The 17,824-nt window shown below is 48.4% G+C and overlaps 1 protein-coding gene across 2 annotated transcripts in view; it reads left to right on the plus strand.

Annotated features, from left to right (window-relative positions):
* UBE2L3 (ubiquitin conjugating enzyme E2 L3) overlaps positions 1-17,824 on the plus strand; it is a 57,384-nt gene that overhangs the window by 25,305 nt on the left and 14,255 nt on the right. For both annotated transcript variants that reach the window (XM_010381786.2, XM_030914868.1), the window contains exon 2: positions 834-929. In XM_010381786.2, the coding sequence (XP_010380088.1) occupies positions 834-929 (96 nt within the window). The remainder of the gene's footprint in view (positions 1-833; positions 930-17,824) is intronic.

The raw sequence follows: 17,824 nt of genomic DNA on the forward strand, positions 1-17,824 counted from the left end.
AGTTGAAAAACAGGTGACAGTTCTGAAGACATCTCAGGCAGAACCCTGAAGTCGTAAAGTTGTGCTTTCTGGGTGAAGTGGCACTTGCTGCATTGACTGTTCATACACCAATAACCCCACATATTTGCAAGGGGTCCTGTTGCCCACAGCATGGCTTCCCCTTCCTTTTCTGCATTCTGGGTCTGTTTTGCAGCTGAGGAAACTGAGGCTCAGTGAAGGTTTCCCATCCCCACCCCACCCCCACTCCCTCCCCAGTCCCAGACTGGATGGTTCTCTTTGCTGTGTGCCCATGTTGAGGTGGAGTTCTTCTGAAATCACACTTACAGCATTGGGGAGAAAACTGGATATGTGTTTTGTGTCTGGTTTGTTCCCAGTCCCCAGTTTTATTCATCTTTAGGTTCTCAGCATCTGATGCCTAATCAGTGCTTAATGAATCTTGATTGGAAGGTATCAGGTGTACAGCACCTCGGTATAGCTCCTGCCACGTGTCTGCCCTATGCAGGGTGCTGAGGGATTTAAACAGGCATGATGACCAACCCAAAGAGGAGGTGGTACATCCGCAGAAGCACAGTTCCCTCTGTCGTGTTTAGGGGGATTCACTGAGGTGGGGACTTGTCTTGGTCTGGGGCATGGGTAGAGGCAACGACTTTGCAGAGGGGACCACCATGGCAGCTCCATGCCTCCTTAACCACTCCAAGCACAGTTTAGTCCTCACTCTCCAATTTTGACATTGGCATTGTTGGCACTTGGTTTAATTTGAGGGCATCAGGAGGGATCTTAATATGTGGTGCTTTCCCCTATTTGACACCCCTTTATGCTTTGTCAATCAACAGGAGCTTGAAGAAATCCGCAAATGTGGGATGAAAAACTTCCGTAACATCCAGGTTGATGAAGCTAATTTATTGACTTGGCAAGGGCTTATTGTTCCTGTGAGTATTGAACACTTCCACTTCCTACCAGATTATTCTTTAAGGTGATGTGTGTGCTGTTGGGCTTGTTTTTCTGCTCCTTAGTAGGCTCTTAGTCTAGGCAGCCAGCAGATACACAGAAGTGGCTGTCGCTCTAGGGTGATAAAGTAGGGAGTGTAGCCTTGGGTCCTGAGTAGAGTCACATCTTGGCACTGGTTTTGTCAAATTCAGGGGCTCTTGAGCTTTGCAGATCTGTGGACACAGAGAAAAGGAGTGTGTCTGTGCTCCTGCTCTTTTCCTGGCTTCCCTGGCCTGGCCTGATGGATCAGCAGGACCTTCTTCTCTGAGCTCCTTGGGCGGGGACAAGTATTCCCCTCTAGATATTTTGCTTTCTCTCTTGGTTTTGCATTCATGTCTCTAACCCTTTGGATACCTGTATTTCGGGCTTTATTCCTGGTCCCCTCCAACCTGTGCCTTCCATTTGTCTCAAGTCCCTTTTCCTCATTGCCCACATGTTCCCCTCACCCCATGTCTTTTTCTAGGACTTATGCCTCCAGAGTCTGCCCCCACAGCCCAGTTCCCCCATCTTACAGACTTCTGCCTTCTGATGGGCTCAAGCCCCTCCTAACAATGGCCTTCCCTGGAACTTAGCACCCTCTTAGTGTCTACTCTTTTCTGCATCCTTTCATCCCCTCCCCTTCAAGAGGCTTGTCTTATAATTAACTCCAGTTTGCAGTCCCCCTTCCTCTCCTGAAACCACATCACACCCAGCCCACAGGCTGCCCCCACTGTTGTCACACCTCTAGCTCGGCAGCACTGGCGTCATGGCCTTTGCTTGCCTCCTGAGCTTTTGGAGCATGGGCAGCATTCCAGGCCCCAGTCCTGTGACCAGCCTGCCACTCTCTCTTGTCTTGCCACTCTTTCCTCCTCACTCTTAAACGTGGCTCTTGTTAGTCTCCTGCTGTTCTCCTGTTCTGTTTTGTCTCTGGGGACCCTACTACTTTTAGCATCATAGATGATTATGCTGGACTTGAAGGATTCCCACACGTGTCTCCATTCATGCCTTCTCCCTGGAAGCTGCACCATCTCTCCACCAGGCAGCCTCACTTGGTCGTTGTGTAGCCTTCCAGCTACCCCAGCTCACAGCCTTGTCCTGTGTGAGTGCCCTCCTTTCCTGTTCTTCCTCATCCACTCACCTTCACTCTTTCTTTTCTTTCCCACTTTGCACATCTGAGCCTCAGGCCCTTGCCCTGCGCCTAACCCTGTCCTGTGTATAATTTTTTCTCATGGGTGGATTGGCTACTTTGCCAAAACAGAGCATGGAACATGCTTCCTCCTATAGATGCTTTCTTCTTGATGCTTGTTATAAGGTCATGCTTTTTTTTTTTTTTAAAGTCTCTGAATTTGATCAGCAGTTATTGGATTTGTAGTTTATTTCCATAATCATTTAGATAACTAAGGAAAGATATGCTTTGTAATGATTTAGTATGCTCAGAATGTTTAAATCTGGGAGCTTCCAGTCTGATTTTGAAGATGAGTCCTTTAGATTTCTTTAGGCTTGATGGTGTTAGGGCTCAGGGCAAAGGGTATGGGTGGCAGACACACCTCTGCAAGGGAGTGGTTGGCCTGTGAGTACAGCCCTTGCCTACTCTAGGGACCTGAAAATGGCCGAGACCATCTGACATCTTGTCCCTTTTGTGATCTGTCATACAAACGAAAGACAAAAACCCTAACTACCGAGAAGGCCGAAGGAAGGAGGACGGAAGAGCAAGCGGTAAAGAGGAAACTACGTGATGGGGGGGCGGGGAGGCTGGAAGGTCTATTATTCTTTCTTTTCTTTTCTTTCTTTCTTCTTTTTCTTCTTTTCTTCTTCTTTCTCTTCTTCTTCTTCTTCTTTCTTTTCTTCCTTTCTTTTCTTTCCTTCCTTTCTCTTTCTTCCTTCTTCCTTTCTTCCTTCTTTCCTTTCCTTTCTTCCTTTCCTTCCTTTCCTTTCCTTTTCCTTCCTTTCCTTTTCCTTTCCTTTCCTTCCTTTCCTTCCTTCCTTTCCTTCCTTCCCTTCCCTTCCCTCCCTCCCCTCCCCTCCCCTCCCCTCCCCTCCCCTCCCCTCCCCTTCTTTCCTTCTTTTCTTTCCTTTCTTCCTTCCTTCCTTCCTCCTTCCTTCCTTCCTCCTTCCTTCCTTCCTTCCTTCCTCCTTCCTTCCTTCCTTCCTTCCTTCCTTCCTTTCCTTCCTTCCTTCCTTCCTTTCTTTCCTTCTTTCTTTCCTTCTTTCTTTCCTTCTTTCTTTCTTTCTTTTTTGAGACGGAGTCTCGCTCTGTCGCCCAGGCTGGAGTGCAGTGGCCGGATCTCAGCTCACTGCAAGCTCTGCCTCCCAGGTTTACGCCATTCTCCTGCCTCAGCCTCCCGAGTAGCTGGGACTACAGGTGCCCGCCACCTCGCCCGGCTAGTTTTTTGTATTTTTTAGTAGAGACGGGGTTTCACCGTGTTAACCAGGATGGTCTCGATCTCCTGACCTCGTGATCCGCCCGTCTCGGCCTCCCAAAGTGCTGGGATTACAGGCTTGAGCCACTGCGCCCAGCCATCTTGTCCCTTTTCTAATTGAGATTGTGTAGCCTACCGAGCAAAGAAGTGAACAGTTAATCTGTGGCTCTTTGGAAAATGATAAAAATGAATGGAATGGTTTTAAGTGGTAAGGCTTGGGCAGTCTGGCCCTGAGAGTTTAGTGGCCTGAGAGCCTGCTGGCTGGCTCCAAGGGTAGACTGCTGCTGGGCATGTTCTGCCCCAACTCATGCAAAGGCCTCCCTCTGGTTTCACGCTGGCAGGAGCTGTGGAGCAGTGGGCTAAGATCTTACTAGCCCAAAGGTGGAGGCTGGCTGGTAGAATCCCAGTGCGCTTGGGCTGAGGCTCTGGGGAGCTATCCAGGCCAAAGTTTCGCCTTGGAGACATTAAGCCACAGTCAGGGCTGCTCTTGTCCCTGTGTATACCACTTCTTCTTGGTCCTTTCCATTGCTGTCTTCCAGGGCCCCTAGGTTTGTATGAGGAGTGTTTCAACGAAGTCTTCTTCTTTCTCCAGAGCAGTTAAGGCATTCTTGACATCTGACATCCCCAAGGTCCACACTTGTACCCCAACCTGAGCCTTAGGTCTTCCTGCATTGGACGGACTGGGCCAGCATGGGAATCTACTATACAAATTCACCTGAGGTCTGCCCAGTTGGGGTGAAAGCAGAACCACGTCGATGAAGGCATGGCAGCCCAGCCCTGGTCCTTAGTGGAGGGTGCTATCCTTGGGTAGCCACTTAGTGATTGCCCTGGTCGTAATGCACAGAGGAGGGCAGGTGGGAGGGGAGGCTGGGGAGGTACTTCCTAGAGACTTCATTGTTGCCAATGCAACTCAGGTCTATTCCCTTTAAACATTTGTTTTTTTGTAATTTTTTTTCATCGAAGATTCTAAGGTAACGTCTAAGGAAGAAAATATTACCCATAATCACATCATCAAGAAATTCAGTTATGTTTTGGGTATTGCCCTTTAGGAACTAGAGGTATGGTGGTGAACCTTCTTGAAGCTTCTAGCCCAGTGAACGTGTTTATTCTTAACCTTCAGCATACTTCCTCTCAGCCTTTTTTCATGCAGTTTTTTTTTTTTTTTTTTAATTGAGATGGAGTCTCGCTCTGTCGCCAGGCTGGAGTGCAGTGGCATGATCTCTGCTCACTGCGACCTCTGCCTCCCGGATTGAAGCGATTCTCCTGCCTCAGCTTCCCAAGTAGCTGGAACCACAGGTGCGTGCCACCACACGCAGCTAATTTTTGTATTTTTAGTAAAGACGGGGTTTCACCATGTTGTCCAGGATGGTCTTGGTCTCTTGACCTTGTGATCCATCCACCTCGGTCTCCCAAAGTGTTGGGATTACAGGCATGAGCCACCGCGCCTGGCCTTCATACAGCTTTTAATAAACCATTTCATAACTTCATAATAATGTTTTGTTATTTTGAGGTAGAGTTTTGTGCTAATCACCCAGGCTAGGGTGCAGTGGTGCGATCATGGCCCATTGTAGCCTTGAATTTCTGGGCTCAAGAAATCCTCCTGAGTAGCCAGGAATACAGGTGTGTGCCACCACACTCAGCCAATTTCTTTTCTTTTTTCTTTTTTTGTTTTTTGAGACGGAGTCTTGCTCTGTTGCCCAGGCTGGAGTGCAGTGGCATGATCTGGGCTCACTGCAAGCTCCCTCTCCCGGGTTCACGCCATTCTCCTGCCTCACCCTCCCAAGTAGCTGGGACTACAGGCGCCCGCCACCACCCACGCCCGGCTAATTTTTTGTATTTTTTTAGTAGAGACAGGGCTTCACTGCGTTAGCCAGGATGGTCTTGATCTCCTGACCTCGTGATCCGTCCGCCTTGGCCTCCCAAAGTGCTGGGATTACAGGCGTGAGCCACTGCACCCAGCCGCCAATTTCTTTTTATTTTATTCCATTTTATTTTATTTTTTGAGACAGTCTTACTCTGTCACCCAGGCTGGAGTGCAGTGGTATGATTTCGGTTCACTGCAACCTCAGCCTCCTGGGGTCAAGTGATTCTTATACATCAGCCTCCCGAGTAACTGGGATTGCAGGTGTGCACCACCATGCCCAGCTAATTTTTGTTTTTGAGACAGAGTCTTGCTCTGTTGCCCAGGCTGGGGAGTGCAGTGATACAATCTCGGTTCTCTGCAACCTCCGTCTTCTGGGTTCAAGCAATTTTGGCTAATTTTTGTACTTTCGTGACTGGGTTTCTCCGTGTTGGCCAGGCTGGGCTTGAACTCCCGACCTCAAGTGATCCACCTGCCTCAGCCTCCCAAAGTGCTGGGATTACAGGCATAAGCCATCGGGCCCATTCTATAACATCTTAAATTCCCACTGCAAAGGTTCCAGTTTGTCCACATCCTTCCTAACATTTGTTATTTTACTTTTTTTCTTTTTACGTTACAGCCATTCTAGTTGGTATGTAGTGCTGTCTCATTGTGATTTTGCTTTCCATTTTCTTCATACTAAGGATGTGTAGGTTTTGTTTGTTTTTTGTGTTTTGTTTGTTTTGAGACAGGATCTCGCTTTGTTGCCGAGGCCAGAGTGCAGTGGCACGGTCTCATCTCACTGCAACCTCTGCCTTCTGGGTTCAAGTGATTCTCCCACCTCAGCCTCCCGATTAGCTGGGACTACAAGTGTGTACCACCAGAGGTGGCTAATTTTTTTGAGACGGAGTCTCGCTCTGTCGCCCGGGCTGGAGTGCAGTGGCCGGATCTCAGCTCACTGCAAGCTCCGCCTCCCAGGTTTACGCCATTCTCCTGCCTCAGCCTCCCGGGTAGCTGGGACTACAGGCGCCCGCCACCTCGCCCAGCTAGCTTTTTGTATTTTTTAGTAGAGACGGGGTTTCACAGTGTTAGCCAGGATGGTCTCGAACTCCTGACCTCGTGATCCGCCCGTCTCAGCCTCCCAAAGTGCTGGGATTACAGGCTTGAGCCACCGCGCCCAGCCGAGACAGGGTTTTACCATGTTGGCCAGGCTGGTCTCGAACTCCCGACCTCAAGTGATCCACCCACCTCAGCCTCCCAAAGTTCTGGGATTACAGGCGTGAGCCACCGTGCCTGGCCTGATGCACTAATGTTTTAAATTTTTTAATTTAATTTTTATTTTTAGAGACGGGGTCTTGCTCTGTCATCCAGGCTGGAATGCAGTGGCTCAGTAATGGCTCACTGCAGCCCCAAACTCGTGAGTTCAAGCAGTCTTCCCAAGTTGCTGGCACTACAGGCACATGCTGCGATACCCAGCTAATTTTAATTTTTTTTTTTTCTGTAGAGACGGAGTCTTGCTGTGTTGCTCAGGCTAGTCTTGAACTCCTGGGCTCAGGTGGTCCTTCTGGCTTGGCTTCTGAAAGCTCTGGGACTTAACAGATGTGATCCGTCACACCTGGCCTTAAATTTTTAATAAAGAAGTCCAACTTACCTATTTTTAATTTTGTTGCCCGTGCTTTGGTTTGATTTTTAAGACACTTGCCAAATCCAAGGTCATGCAGATTTTCCTGAGTTTTCTTCTAAGAGTTTTCTAGTTTTAGCTCTTAAATTTGGATCTTTGATCCATTTGTATATAGATTTTTTTTTTTTTTTTTTTTTTTTTTGATACAGGGTCTCGTTCTGTTGCCCAGGCTGGAGTACAGTGACATGATCACGGCTCACCACAGCCTCAACCTCCCAGGCTCAAGCGATCCTCCCACCTCAGCCTCCAGAGTAGGTGGGACTGAAGGCATGAGCCACCACGCCCAGCTTATTTTTATATTTTTTTGTAGAGATGGGGTTTTGCCATATTGCACAGGCTGGTCTTGAACTCATAGATTCAAGCGATCTGCCTGCCTTAGCCTCCCAAAGTGCTGGGATTACGGGCATGAGCCACCATGCCCGGCCTCATTTCTTATTGTAATAATATGAGTCTTTTCTCTTTTTCCTTTCATCAGTCTGGCTAAAGTTTTTTCAGTTTTGTTGATCTATTCAAGGAAGGTTTCATTAATGTGTGTGTGTGTTTGTGTTCTACTTTGATTTGTCTCCTCTGTGCTCACTGTTTACTTCTGTATCCTAGGATTGTGTTCTTCCTCTTTGTTCCTTCAAGTGTCTAGTTAGATTATTGACTTCAGACCTGCTTTTTCAATGTAGGTATTTAAAGCTGTAGATTCCCTTTGAGCACTACTTTTGCTGCATAACTTCAGTTTTGGTATGTCATTTTTGTTTCTCAGGATATTTTATAATTTCCCTTGTGATTTCTTCTTTGACCCATTGCTTGTTAGAGAGTACATTTAATTTCCCCATAATTGTGAGTTTTCCAGTTCTGTTATTGATTTCTAGTTCCCTTTCTTTCTCCCTTTCCCTTTCCTTTTTTTTTTTTTAATAGAGATGGGGACTGGGTGCAGTGGCTCACACCTATATTCCCAGCATGTTGGGAGGCTGGGGTGAGAGGATCGCTTGAGCCTAGGAGTTCAAAACCAGTTCGGTCAATATAGCGGGACCCCATCCCTATTTTATTAAAAAATAATAATAATAAATGGGTTCTCCCTATGTTGCCCAGGCTGGTCTCAAACTCCTGGGCTCAAGCAGTCCTCCTGCCTCGGCCTCCCAAAGTGCTGGGATTACAGGCATGAGCCACCATGCCCCGCCTAGTTCCATTTCCTTTTTTTTTTTTTTTGGAGGCAGAATCACTCTGTCTCCCAGGCTGGAGTGCAGTGGTGTGATCTCAGCTCACTACAGCCTCTACCTCCTGGGTTTAAGCAATCTTGTGCCTCAGCCTCCCTGGCAGCTGGGGCTACAGGCATGCACAACCATGCCCGGCTGATTTTTTTGTATTTTTAGTAGAGATGGGGTTTTGCCATGTTGCCCAGACTGGTCTTGGACTCCTGGCTTCTTTCACCTTTTTGCAGTTTTATTTGTAGTTACACCTCTCACCTTCTTTCTGCAGGGTTATTTGCATAGCACGTTGCTCCTAAAATCCACGCCCTCCAGATGCCTCATTCCTCCTCCTTTCTGCACTGCCTCTCTGGCCTTTGTTGGGAGCTGCATCCTGTCTCCCTGGGCTCAGCTCTTGCCTGTAATTGTCAGTTCTTTTCTGCTTCCTACTAATTGTGCTACTCTGCCTTCTCCCTCCGCTACTTCCATCTCCTGTAGCTGTAATGGGTTTTTTTTGTTTTTTGTTTTTTTTGAGATGTAGTCTCGCTCTGTCACCCAGGCTGGAGTGCAGTGGCGCGATCTCGGCTCACTGCAAACTCCGCCTCCTGGGTTCATGCCATTCTGCCTCAGTCCCCCCGTAGGTGGGACTGCAGGTGCCCGCCACCATGCCCAGCTAATTTTTTTGTATTTTTAGTAGAGACGGGGTTTCACCATGTTAGCCAGGATGGTCTTGATCTCCTGACCTTGTGATCCACCCGCCTCAGCCTCCTAGAGTGCTGGGATTACAGGCGTGAGCCACTGTGCCTGGCCCTGTAGCTGTAATGGTTGAGACCTAATGAGGGCAGCCCTGTTTTCTGACAAAGAGTCACACGTAAAAAATAATTTTGCCATCAACTGCAGGACACACTGGAGTTGTTTTTGGGAGGAAGAGTATCCCCCTAGGTTTATGAGCTGTTGAGCTCCTATCACAACCAGACACAAGGCTCTGTGGACAGAGGCTGCAGAGAAGCTGCCCTCCTGGAATCCATGGTCTCTTAAGCACTGAGTGTGACCACCTGCAAGGCACTTAAGACCGAACAGAAGAGGGGCAGCGGTGGGTGGGAGGGTGACAACATCTGGACTGCATAGTGGAAGGCAGTGTGAGCAAAAACTATGGAAAAATATAGTCAGTGTGAGGACATATGAGTAGTTTGCATGGATGTACAGAAATTAAGGCCTTTGAGAGCACTGTGTATGCACAGAGAACATTCTCGGGCTGGGCAGCAGGGGCCTGACAGCATCCTGGGGAATGGGATGTCTGGTGGGTTTTTGTTCGTTTGTTTGGTTTTTTTCACTTCTGTTTTTGGCGTGAGGGCTGTATTTTTTCCATTCTTGGGAGAAAAGTGAATTATGTATGAGAAGTACTCATGGCTATTTGAGTTCAGAGGAAGGAAAGGTCTTTGTCAAATTCCGTTAATGGAGATTTTGATTTTAATTGTAGATATAATTCAGAAGGTAGTTTATGAACATTATGAAGTCATGAAAGATTGGAAAACCAGTTCTAAAATACTTATTCCTGGCCGGGTGCAGTGGCTCATGCCTGTAATCCCAGCACTTTGGGAGGCCGAGGCAAGTGGATCACCTGAGGTCAGGAGTTTGAGACCAGCCTGGCCAACATGGCAAAACCCCATCTTTACTAAAAATACAAAAAAAATTAGCTGGGCCTGGTGGTGGGCGCCTGTAATCCCAGCAACTTGGGAGGCTCAGCCAGGAGAATCGCTTGAACCCAGGAGATGGAGGTTACAGTGAGCTGAGATTGCGCCATTGCGCTCCAGTCTGGGCAACAAGAGCAAAACTCCCTCTCAAAAAAAAAAAAAAAACTTATTCCTACCAATACGTACTTCCAAAGGGAATGTGATTGAACTCTTTAGTGTTGAAATATTTGTTGCTGGCTGGGTGTGGTGGCTCATGCCTGTAATCCCAGCACTTTGGGAGGCCAGGGGAGGCAGATCACTTGAGGTCAGGAGTTCAAGACCAGCCTGGCCAACATGGCAAAACCCCATCTTTACTAAAAATACAAAAAAAATTAGCTGGATGTGGTGGTAGGCACCTGTAATCCCAGTTACTAGAGAGGCTGAGGCAGGAGAATCTCTTGAACCTGGGAGGCGGAGGCCGCACTGGGCTGAGATCACACCACTGCACTCTAGCCTGGGCGACAGAGTGAGACTCCGTCTCAAAAAAAAAAAAAAAAAAAGAAACGTTGGTTGCCAAAGAACCATTTTATGAAAATCCCCAAAACCAAATTGTTGAAAACAGTACAAAGAAGTCATCTTCAGAAACCAATATTAGAATAAGAGGAATCTTATGTAGCAGATTTTGTGATTCAAATAACCAAAAAGCCTGTTTTCAGAAGAGGCAATAAATACTTAAAGACAAGGTGGGGTGTGATGGCTCAGGCCTGTAATCCCAGCACTTTGTGGTGCCGAGGACGGTGGATGACCTGAGGCCAGGAGTTTGCGACCAGCCTGGCCAACACGACGAAACCCCATCTCTACTAAAAATACAAAAAATTAGCTGGGTGTGGTGGCAGGTGCCTGTAATCCCAGCTACTTGTGAGGCTGAGGCAGGAGAATTGCTTGAACCCAGGAGGTGGAGGTTGCAGTGAGCCGAGATTGCGTCATTGCAGTCCAGCCTGGGTGACAGAGCGAGACTCTTTCAAAGAAAAATAAATAAATAAATACTTAAAGGCAATTTACAAAGTTAAGTTCTTGTGACTTTCGAATGTGGAGTAAGGACATATTCCATGTTTAGAAGTCACAAGAACTTAACCTGCTAAACTTAACTCTTTGGATTGTTTTTGTTTGTTTGAGACAGAGTCTCTCTTGTCCCCAGGCTGGAGTGCAGTGGTGTGATCTCAGCTCACTGCAACCTCTGTCTCCAATGTTCAAGCGATTCTCCTGCTTCAGCCTCCTAAGTAGCTGGGATTACAGGCGGGTACCACTATGCCTGGCTAATTTTTTTGTATTTTTAGTAGATATGGGGTTTCACCATGTTGGTCAGGCTGGTCTCGAACTCCTGACTTCAAGTGATCCACTCACCTCAGCATCCCAAAGTGCTGGGATTATAGGTGTGAGCCACCATGCCTGGCCTAACTCAGTTATTGACAAGGTTCCAGAGTGGATCACGAAAGCTTGAGAGCATAGAAACCAGCCTGGGGCACTCCGAGCAGGCCAGGCCACGTCCCCTCGTTCTCTCTTAACAGTGGAGTGGACTGTGTGGGGATAGGCAGCCCACAGGGCTGGTGTGAGTAGATATCCCTATGGCAGGGAAAGCTTGGGCTTTGTTAGTTCATTGGATGAAAAAGGTTAGTCACAGGGAAAGGACGCTGCTGTGGAGTCACCACCAAGCTAGACAGAAGTGACAGCAGTGCACAGGACCCTTCAGTCCATCTGAAGCCTGGCATGAAGAGGGAGCATGCTAGTTAGATCCAAACTAAGATCCAACTCTTCAAGTCAGCCATGAGTCCTGTCTGTGGTGTCCTACAGCCAGCTAGGAACACATCACAGGGACGTGCCATGTAGCAGCAGTCCAAGTCAGACAACCAGAAGACACCTTGACTTCCTCTGTGGCTGCCAGAGAGCTATATAGTTGTCTTCACTGCTTCACAGCAGTGACATGAAACTGTAACTTCTGTGGGATGAAGGACTCTGGGTCTTTACTCGGGAAGGGAAAACATGAAGTGGAATGGGGTTTTAGGATTCTTGAAGGGTTGCCATAGGAAAAGAAGATTGGATTTGACCACAGGGTTAGAGCTAGGACAGGTGGGTGAAAGACCCCAGATGGTTCGGTGCCATATGGCAAAGAGCTTCCTCTTAGTCTTAGCTGCCACAAAATGGCTTTGTGCCATGGGAGGTTGATGTCAAGAGCTGTGAAGGATCTGAGATTTTTACCTTACTTGCAGCCTAAAAAGGTGGCCTGCCAATTTATTGGATGTTGGTAGAAGACTTGAGAAAAAGGCCAGTTCCCCTCGTCCCTGCGTCCCACAAAGGTGGTGAGGATGGGCCCAGATGGATACCTGCAGATATGGGGGATGGGTTCTGGAGCAGGAAGGCTGAGTTTAGGAGAGGTCTCAGGCCAATCACTCAATTGTACTCCACTTGCTCCATTTCCAAATGTGAGTGATGGCAGCACTGGCTTCCCAGGGCTGGTGTTAGGGGACCAGGACGGGTGGAATATGGACTGGAGATGGGATGGAAAAGCAGCTGGCATCTAAGTACTTGAGAAACTTTGGTCAGATTTTTAAAAATTGGCTTTCCCAGGTTGAAATGATCAATTCTTATTTACATGCATGCATATAATGACTAGAAGCAAATACAGGAAATTGTTAGCCATGCTGTATGTAGAAGAAAATCCACTTTAAAACCAGTATCTTTCTGTCTTTATAAATAGCAAGTGGGCCAGGCATGGTGGCTCACACCTGTAATCCCAGCATTTTGGGAGGCTGAGGCAGGCGGATCACCTGAGGTCAGGAGTTCGAGACCAGGCTGGCCAACATGGTGAAACCCTGTCTCTAGTAAAAATACAACAAATTAGCAGGGAGTTGTGGTGCGGGCCTGTAGTCCCAGCTGTTTGGGAGAATGAGGCAGGAGAATCGCTTGAACTCAGGAGGTGGAGGCTGCAGTGAGCCGAGATTGTGCCACTGCACTCCAGCCTGGGTGACAGAGCGAGACTCCATCTCAAAAAAAAAAAAAAAACAACAGGTGGGCCCGTTGCGGTGGCTCACGCCTATAATCCTAGCACTTTGGGAGGCCGAGGCGGGCGGATCACGAGGTCAGGAGATCAAGACCATCCTGGCTAACATAGTGAAACCCCGTCTCTAGTAAAAATACAAAAAATTAGCTGGGCGTGGTGGCAGGCGCCTGTCATCCCAACTACTCGGGAGGCTGAGGCAGGAAAATGGCGTGAGAGGCGGAGCTTGCGGTGAGCTGACATCGCACAACTGCACTCTAGCCTGGGCGACAGAGCAAGACTCTGTCTCAAAAAAAAAAAGACAAGTTGCCGGGCGCAGTGGCTCAAGCCTGTAATCCCAGCACTTTGGGAGGCCGAGACGGGCGGATCACGAGGTCAGGAGATCAAGACCATCCTGGCTAACACGGTGAAACCCATCTCTATTAAAAATACAAAAAAACTAGCTGGGTGAGGTGGCGGGTGCCTGTAGTCCCAGCTACTTGGGAGACTGAGGCAGGAGAATGGCGTGAACCCGGGAGGCGGAGCTTGCAGCGAGCTGAGATTTGGCCACTGCACTCCAGCCCAGGCGACAGAGGGAGACTCTGTCTCAAAAAAAAAAAAAAAAAAAAAAAAAACAAAAAACAAGTGGATAAAAAGTCTGCAAAGTCTGTCCTAGAATTTAGACATGGATTGAAAAGGTGTCTTTTTGTTTGTTTGGTTTTTGAGACAGGGTCTCACTCTTGCCTAGGCTGGAGTACAGTGGTACAATCATAGCTCACTGCAGCCTCCAACTCCTGGGCTCAGGTGATCCCTGGCCTTCCAAAGTGCTGGAGCTTCAGTTTGTGAACCAGTTCAGAGTGTGTAAAATTATCATAAGGAATTAATTTACTTCTCAAATGATTTCCTCAATACAGCAGTATGAGCTTAGGGAGCACAAGATGTTCACATAAAGGCAGGCATATCAGAAAAACACTAGTCGTGTTCAGTGAAAATAATGCTGAAATTAGCCAGGCGTGGTGGCTCACTCCTGTAATTTTAGCAGGAGTTAAATTGGGAGGCTGACATGGGTGGATTTTCTGAGCTCAGGAGTTTGAGACCAGCCTGGGCAATACGGTAAAACCCCGTCTCTACTAAACTACAAAAAATTAGCCGGGTGTGGCAGCCTGCCCCTATAATCCCAGCTACTTGGGAGACTGAGACAGGAGAATCATTTGAACCCGGGAGGTGGAGGTTGCAGTGAGCCGAGATCCCACCGTTGCACTCCAGCCTGGGCAAAGAGTGAGACTCCATCTGTAAATAAATAAATAAATAGATAATGCTGAAATCTTTTGGTTTATTTGACACTGAAATGTTGCAGCTTAAGTTGGAGGCAAATTTTCTGCAATGTTGTGTGATATTTATATTTTTTACAACAAAACCATGATTCTTCATTAACATCCCTTATTATTTCTGAGCGGCCTTCCCGAAGGGCAAATTTAGCTCTAATGTTGAAATTCACTTGTAGAGCTTTAGACCTTTACCCGGAAGGTATAGCTCATGTTTTAATTTTTGCACGCCTCTTTCACCAAAAATCTCTGGGACAGGCACATAATTTGTGTGACTTGTGCACACCTGAGCCACTCCTTTGACCATCCGCAGAGCCCCAGACTAGGAAAGAGGCCCAGAGAAGTTCAGATGAGTTTGACCAAGTTCCCTGGGTGGTGAGAGGCCTGGCCTGCCTCACGTAGCAACAGAACTGCTTCTTTTTTTTCTTCCTCTTTTTGGAACAAAAAAGAGGTAGGATCTCACTCTGTTGCCTAGGCTGGACCTAACAACACTACAGCCTCAGGCAGTCCTTCTACCTCAGCCTCCTGAGTGGCTGGGGCTACAGGTGTGCACCAGCAGCATGCACAGCTAATTTTTAAAAAAGTTTAGCAACAGGCCGGGTGCGGTGGCTCAAGCCTGTAATCTCAGCATTTTGGGAGGCCGAGACGGGCGGATCACGAGGTCAGGAGATCGAGACCATCCTGGCTAACACGGTGAAACCCCGTCTCTACTAAAAACACACAAAAAAGAAAATTAGCCGGGCGCGTTGGCGGGCGCCTGTAGTCCCAGCTACTTGGGAGGCTGAGGCAGGAGAATGGCGTGAACCCGGGAGGCGGAGCTTGCAGTGAGCTGAGATCCAGCCACTGCACTCCAGCCTGGGACAGAGCGACACTCCGTCTCAAAAAAAAAAAAAAAAGGCCGGGCGCGGTGGCTCAAGCCTGTAATCCTAGCACTTTGGGAGGCCGAGACGGGCGGATCACGAGGTCAGGAGATCGAGACCATCCTGGCTCACACGGTGAAACCCCGTCTCTACTAAAAACTACAAAAAACTAGCCGGGCGAGGTGGCGGCGCCTGTAGTCCCAGGTACTCTGGAGGCTGAGGCAGGAGAATGGCGGGAACCCGGGAGGCGGAGCTTGCAGTGAGCTGAGATCCGGCCACTGCACTCCAGCCCGGGCGACAGCGAGACTCCGCCTCAAAAAAAAAAAAAAAAAAAATTTAGCAACAAAGTGAGATCCTGTCTTTACAAAAGGATTTGTTTTTGTTTTGTTTCTTTTTTTTGTTTTGTTTGAGACAACGCCTTGCTGTGTCGCCTAGGCAGGAGTGCAGTGGTGCAATCTTGGCTCACTGCAGCTGGTGCCTCCTGGGTTCAACCAGTTCTCATGCCTCAGCCTCCCGAGTAGATGGGATTACAGGTGTGTGCCACCACTCCCGGCTAATTTTTTGTATTTTTAGTAGAGACGGGGTTTCACCGTGTTAGCCAGGATGGTCTCGATCTCCTGACCTCAGGATCCACCCGCCTCAGCCTTTTTTTTAGTAGAGATGGGGTTTCTTTTTTTTTTTCTTTTTTTTTTTTTTTTTTTGAGATGGATTTTCACTTTTGTTGCCCAGACTGGAGTGCAATGGCGCAATCTCAGCTCACCACAACCTCCACCTCCCAGGTTCAAGTGATTCTTCTGCCTCAGCCTCCCAAGTAGCTGGGATTACAGGCATGCACCACCACGCCTAGCTAATTTTTGTATTTTTAATAGAGACGGGGTTTCACATGTTGGCCAGGCTTATCTCAAACTTCCGGCCTCAAGTGATCTGCCCACCTTAGCCTCCCAGGGTGCTGGGATTACAGACCTGAGTCACTGCGCCCAGTCTGTTTTTGGCTTTTTTGAGACAGGGTCTCATTGTGTCACCCAGGCTAGAGTGTAGAGGTGCGATCATGGCTCACTGCAGCCTCAACCTCCTGGGCTCTTGTGATCCTCCTGCCTCAGCCTCCCAAAGTGTCGGGATTACAGGCATGAGCCACTACACCCAGCCAAATCTGCTTCTCTAGAGCTTTGCCCATGTGTGAGGCATGTAGGACTTTATAGTCCTTATCTCTCATCATGAACTCTGGGTGCAGGCTGCTGCTACTCCCATTTTACAGATATACAGGAACATTCTCAGACTCTTTTAAGCTAGGAAGAGGCAGAGCCTGAGGCTAGACCTGCTAACTTGGGGCCAGATGGCCTCGTTCATGCTTGACCCCAGCTCCTCGGACAGGACCTGGCCCACAGTGGGGAACAAGGGAGGTTGGTCAGTCCTGGACAATCAGTGAAGACCTTTAGCAGATTTCACCAACCAAAATTCATGCAGGAAAGCATGTGTGTGTGTGTGTCTGTGTCTGTGTCTGCTTGTCTGTCTGTCTCAGGGTCTTACTCTGTTGCCCAGGCTGGAGTGCAGTGGCACAATCTTGGCTCACTGCAACCTCTGCCTCCCAGGTTCAAGTGATTCTCCTGGCTCAGCCTCCTAAGTAGTTTGTGCTACAGGTGTGCCACCACACCCAGCTAGGGAAAGCTATTTTTACATGGCTCAAGCAGTGTAAATGACAATGATGTTTACTTATTCCCCGCCCCCCACCACCACTACCATTTAATTCTCCTCTTGAAAACTAAAAACTGGCTGGGCATGGTGCATCATTCCTATAATCGCAGCACTCCAGCACTTTGGGAGGCTGAGGCGGGAGGATCACTTGAGCTCAGGAGTTTGAGGCCAGCCTGGACAACATAGTGAGACCCCATCACTACAAGAAATAAAAAATTAGCTGAGTGTGGTGGCATATGCCTGTAGTCCCAGCTACTTGGGAGGCCGAGGTGGGAGGACTGCTAGAGCCTGGCAAGTCAAGACTGCAGTGAACTTTGATTTCACCTCTGCACTCCAGCCTGGGTGACTCCCCACAGATGGATAAGCTAACAGTGGTTTCAGCTGCTCGGGGGTGGTTCAGACCTGGATGCGTGGCTTCAGTAGCCCTGGGGCCCCACTGTCTGCCCGCAGCCTCCTGTCTTACTCTATGCTATTCCTTCCTAGTCCCTGCTATCTAGGCTTTAGTCTTCTCTGCTTGGGAGGTCTGTCCCGCTCCTCAGCCTTACGTCATCTTATCCATCCTTTAAGGCTCTTGCTCCATGCCTTCCCTCCCAGGGTAGGGCTTGAAGGTAGGAGAATGTGGAGAACTGGTGCAACCAGCCTTGCTCCCCAGCAGAGGAGCTCTGTTTACTGGAGTGCCTACTTAGGCCAGGGCTTGAAGACATGGGGCTGGGGTGTAGGGCTGTCAAGATTGTTCTTCGGGCCAGGTGCAGTAAATTCACTCCTGTAATCCCAACACTTTGGGAGGCCAAGGCGGGTGGATCACCTGAGGTCAGGAGTTCAAGACCAGGCTGGCCAGCATGGTGAAATCCCATCTCTACTAAAAATAAAAATAAAAAAAATTAGTCGGGCAGGATAGTGGATACTTATAATCCCAGCTACTTAGGAGGCTGAGGCGGGAGAATTGCATGAACCAGGGAGGTGGAGGTTGCATTGAGCTGAGATCGCGCCACTGCACTCCAGCCTGGGCGACAGAGCAAGACTCCATCTTAAAAAAAAAAAAAAAAAAAAAAAAAAAAAAAAAAAAGATTGTTCTTGGGCCCTCTTGTGAAGCTTGGCTTTCTTTGGGTTAGGTGTGCCATGGCAGACCTGGGTGAGGGAAAAGGGAGTACAATGGGA

Source organism: Rhinopithecus roxellana, chromosome 13 (genome assembly GCF_007565055.1).
Source record: "Rhinopithecus roxellana isolate Shanxi Qingling chromosome 13, ASM756505v1, whole genome shotgun sequence".
In the NCBI taxonomy this organism is placed as follows: domain Eukaryota; kingdom Metazoa; phylum Chordata; class Mammalia; order Primates; family Cercopithecidae; genus Rhinopithecus; species Rhinopithecus roxellana.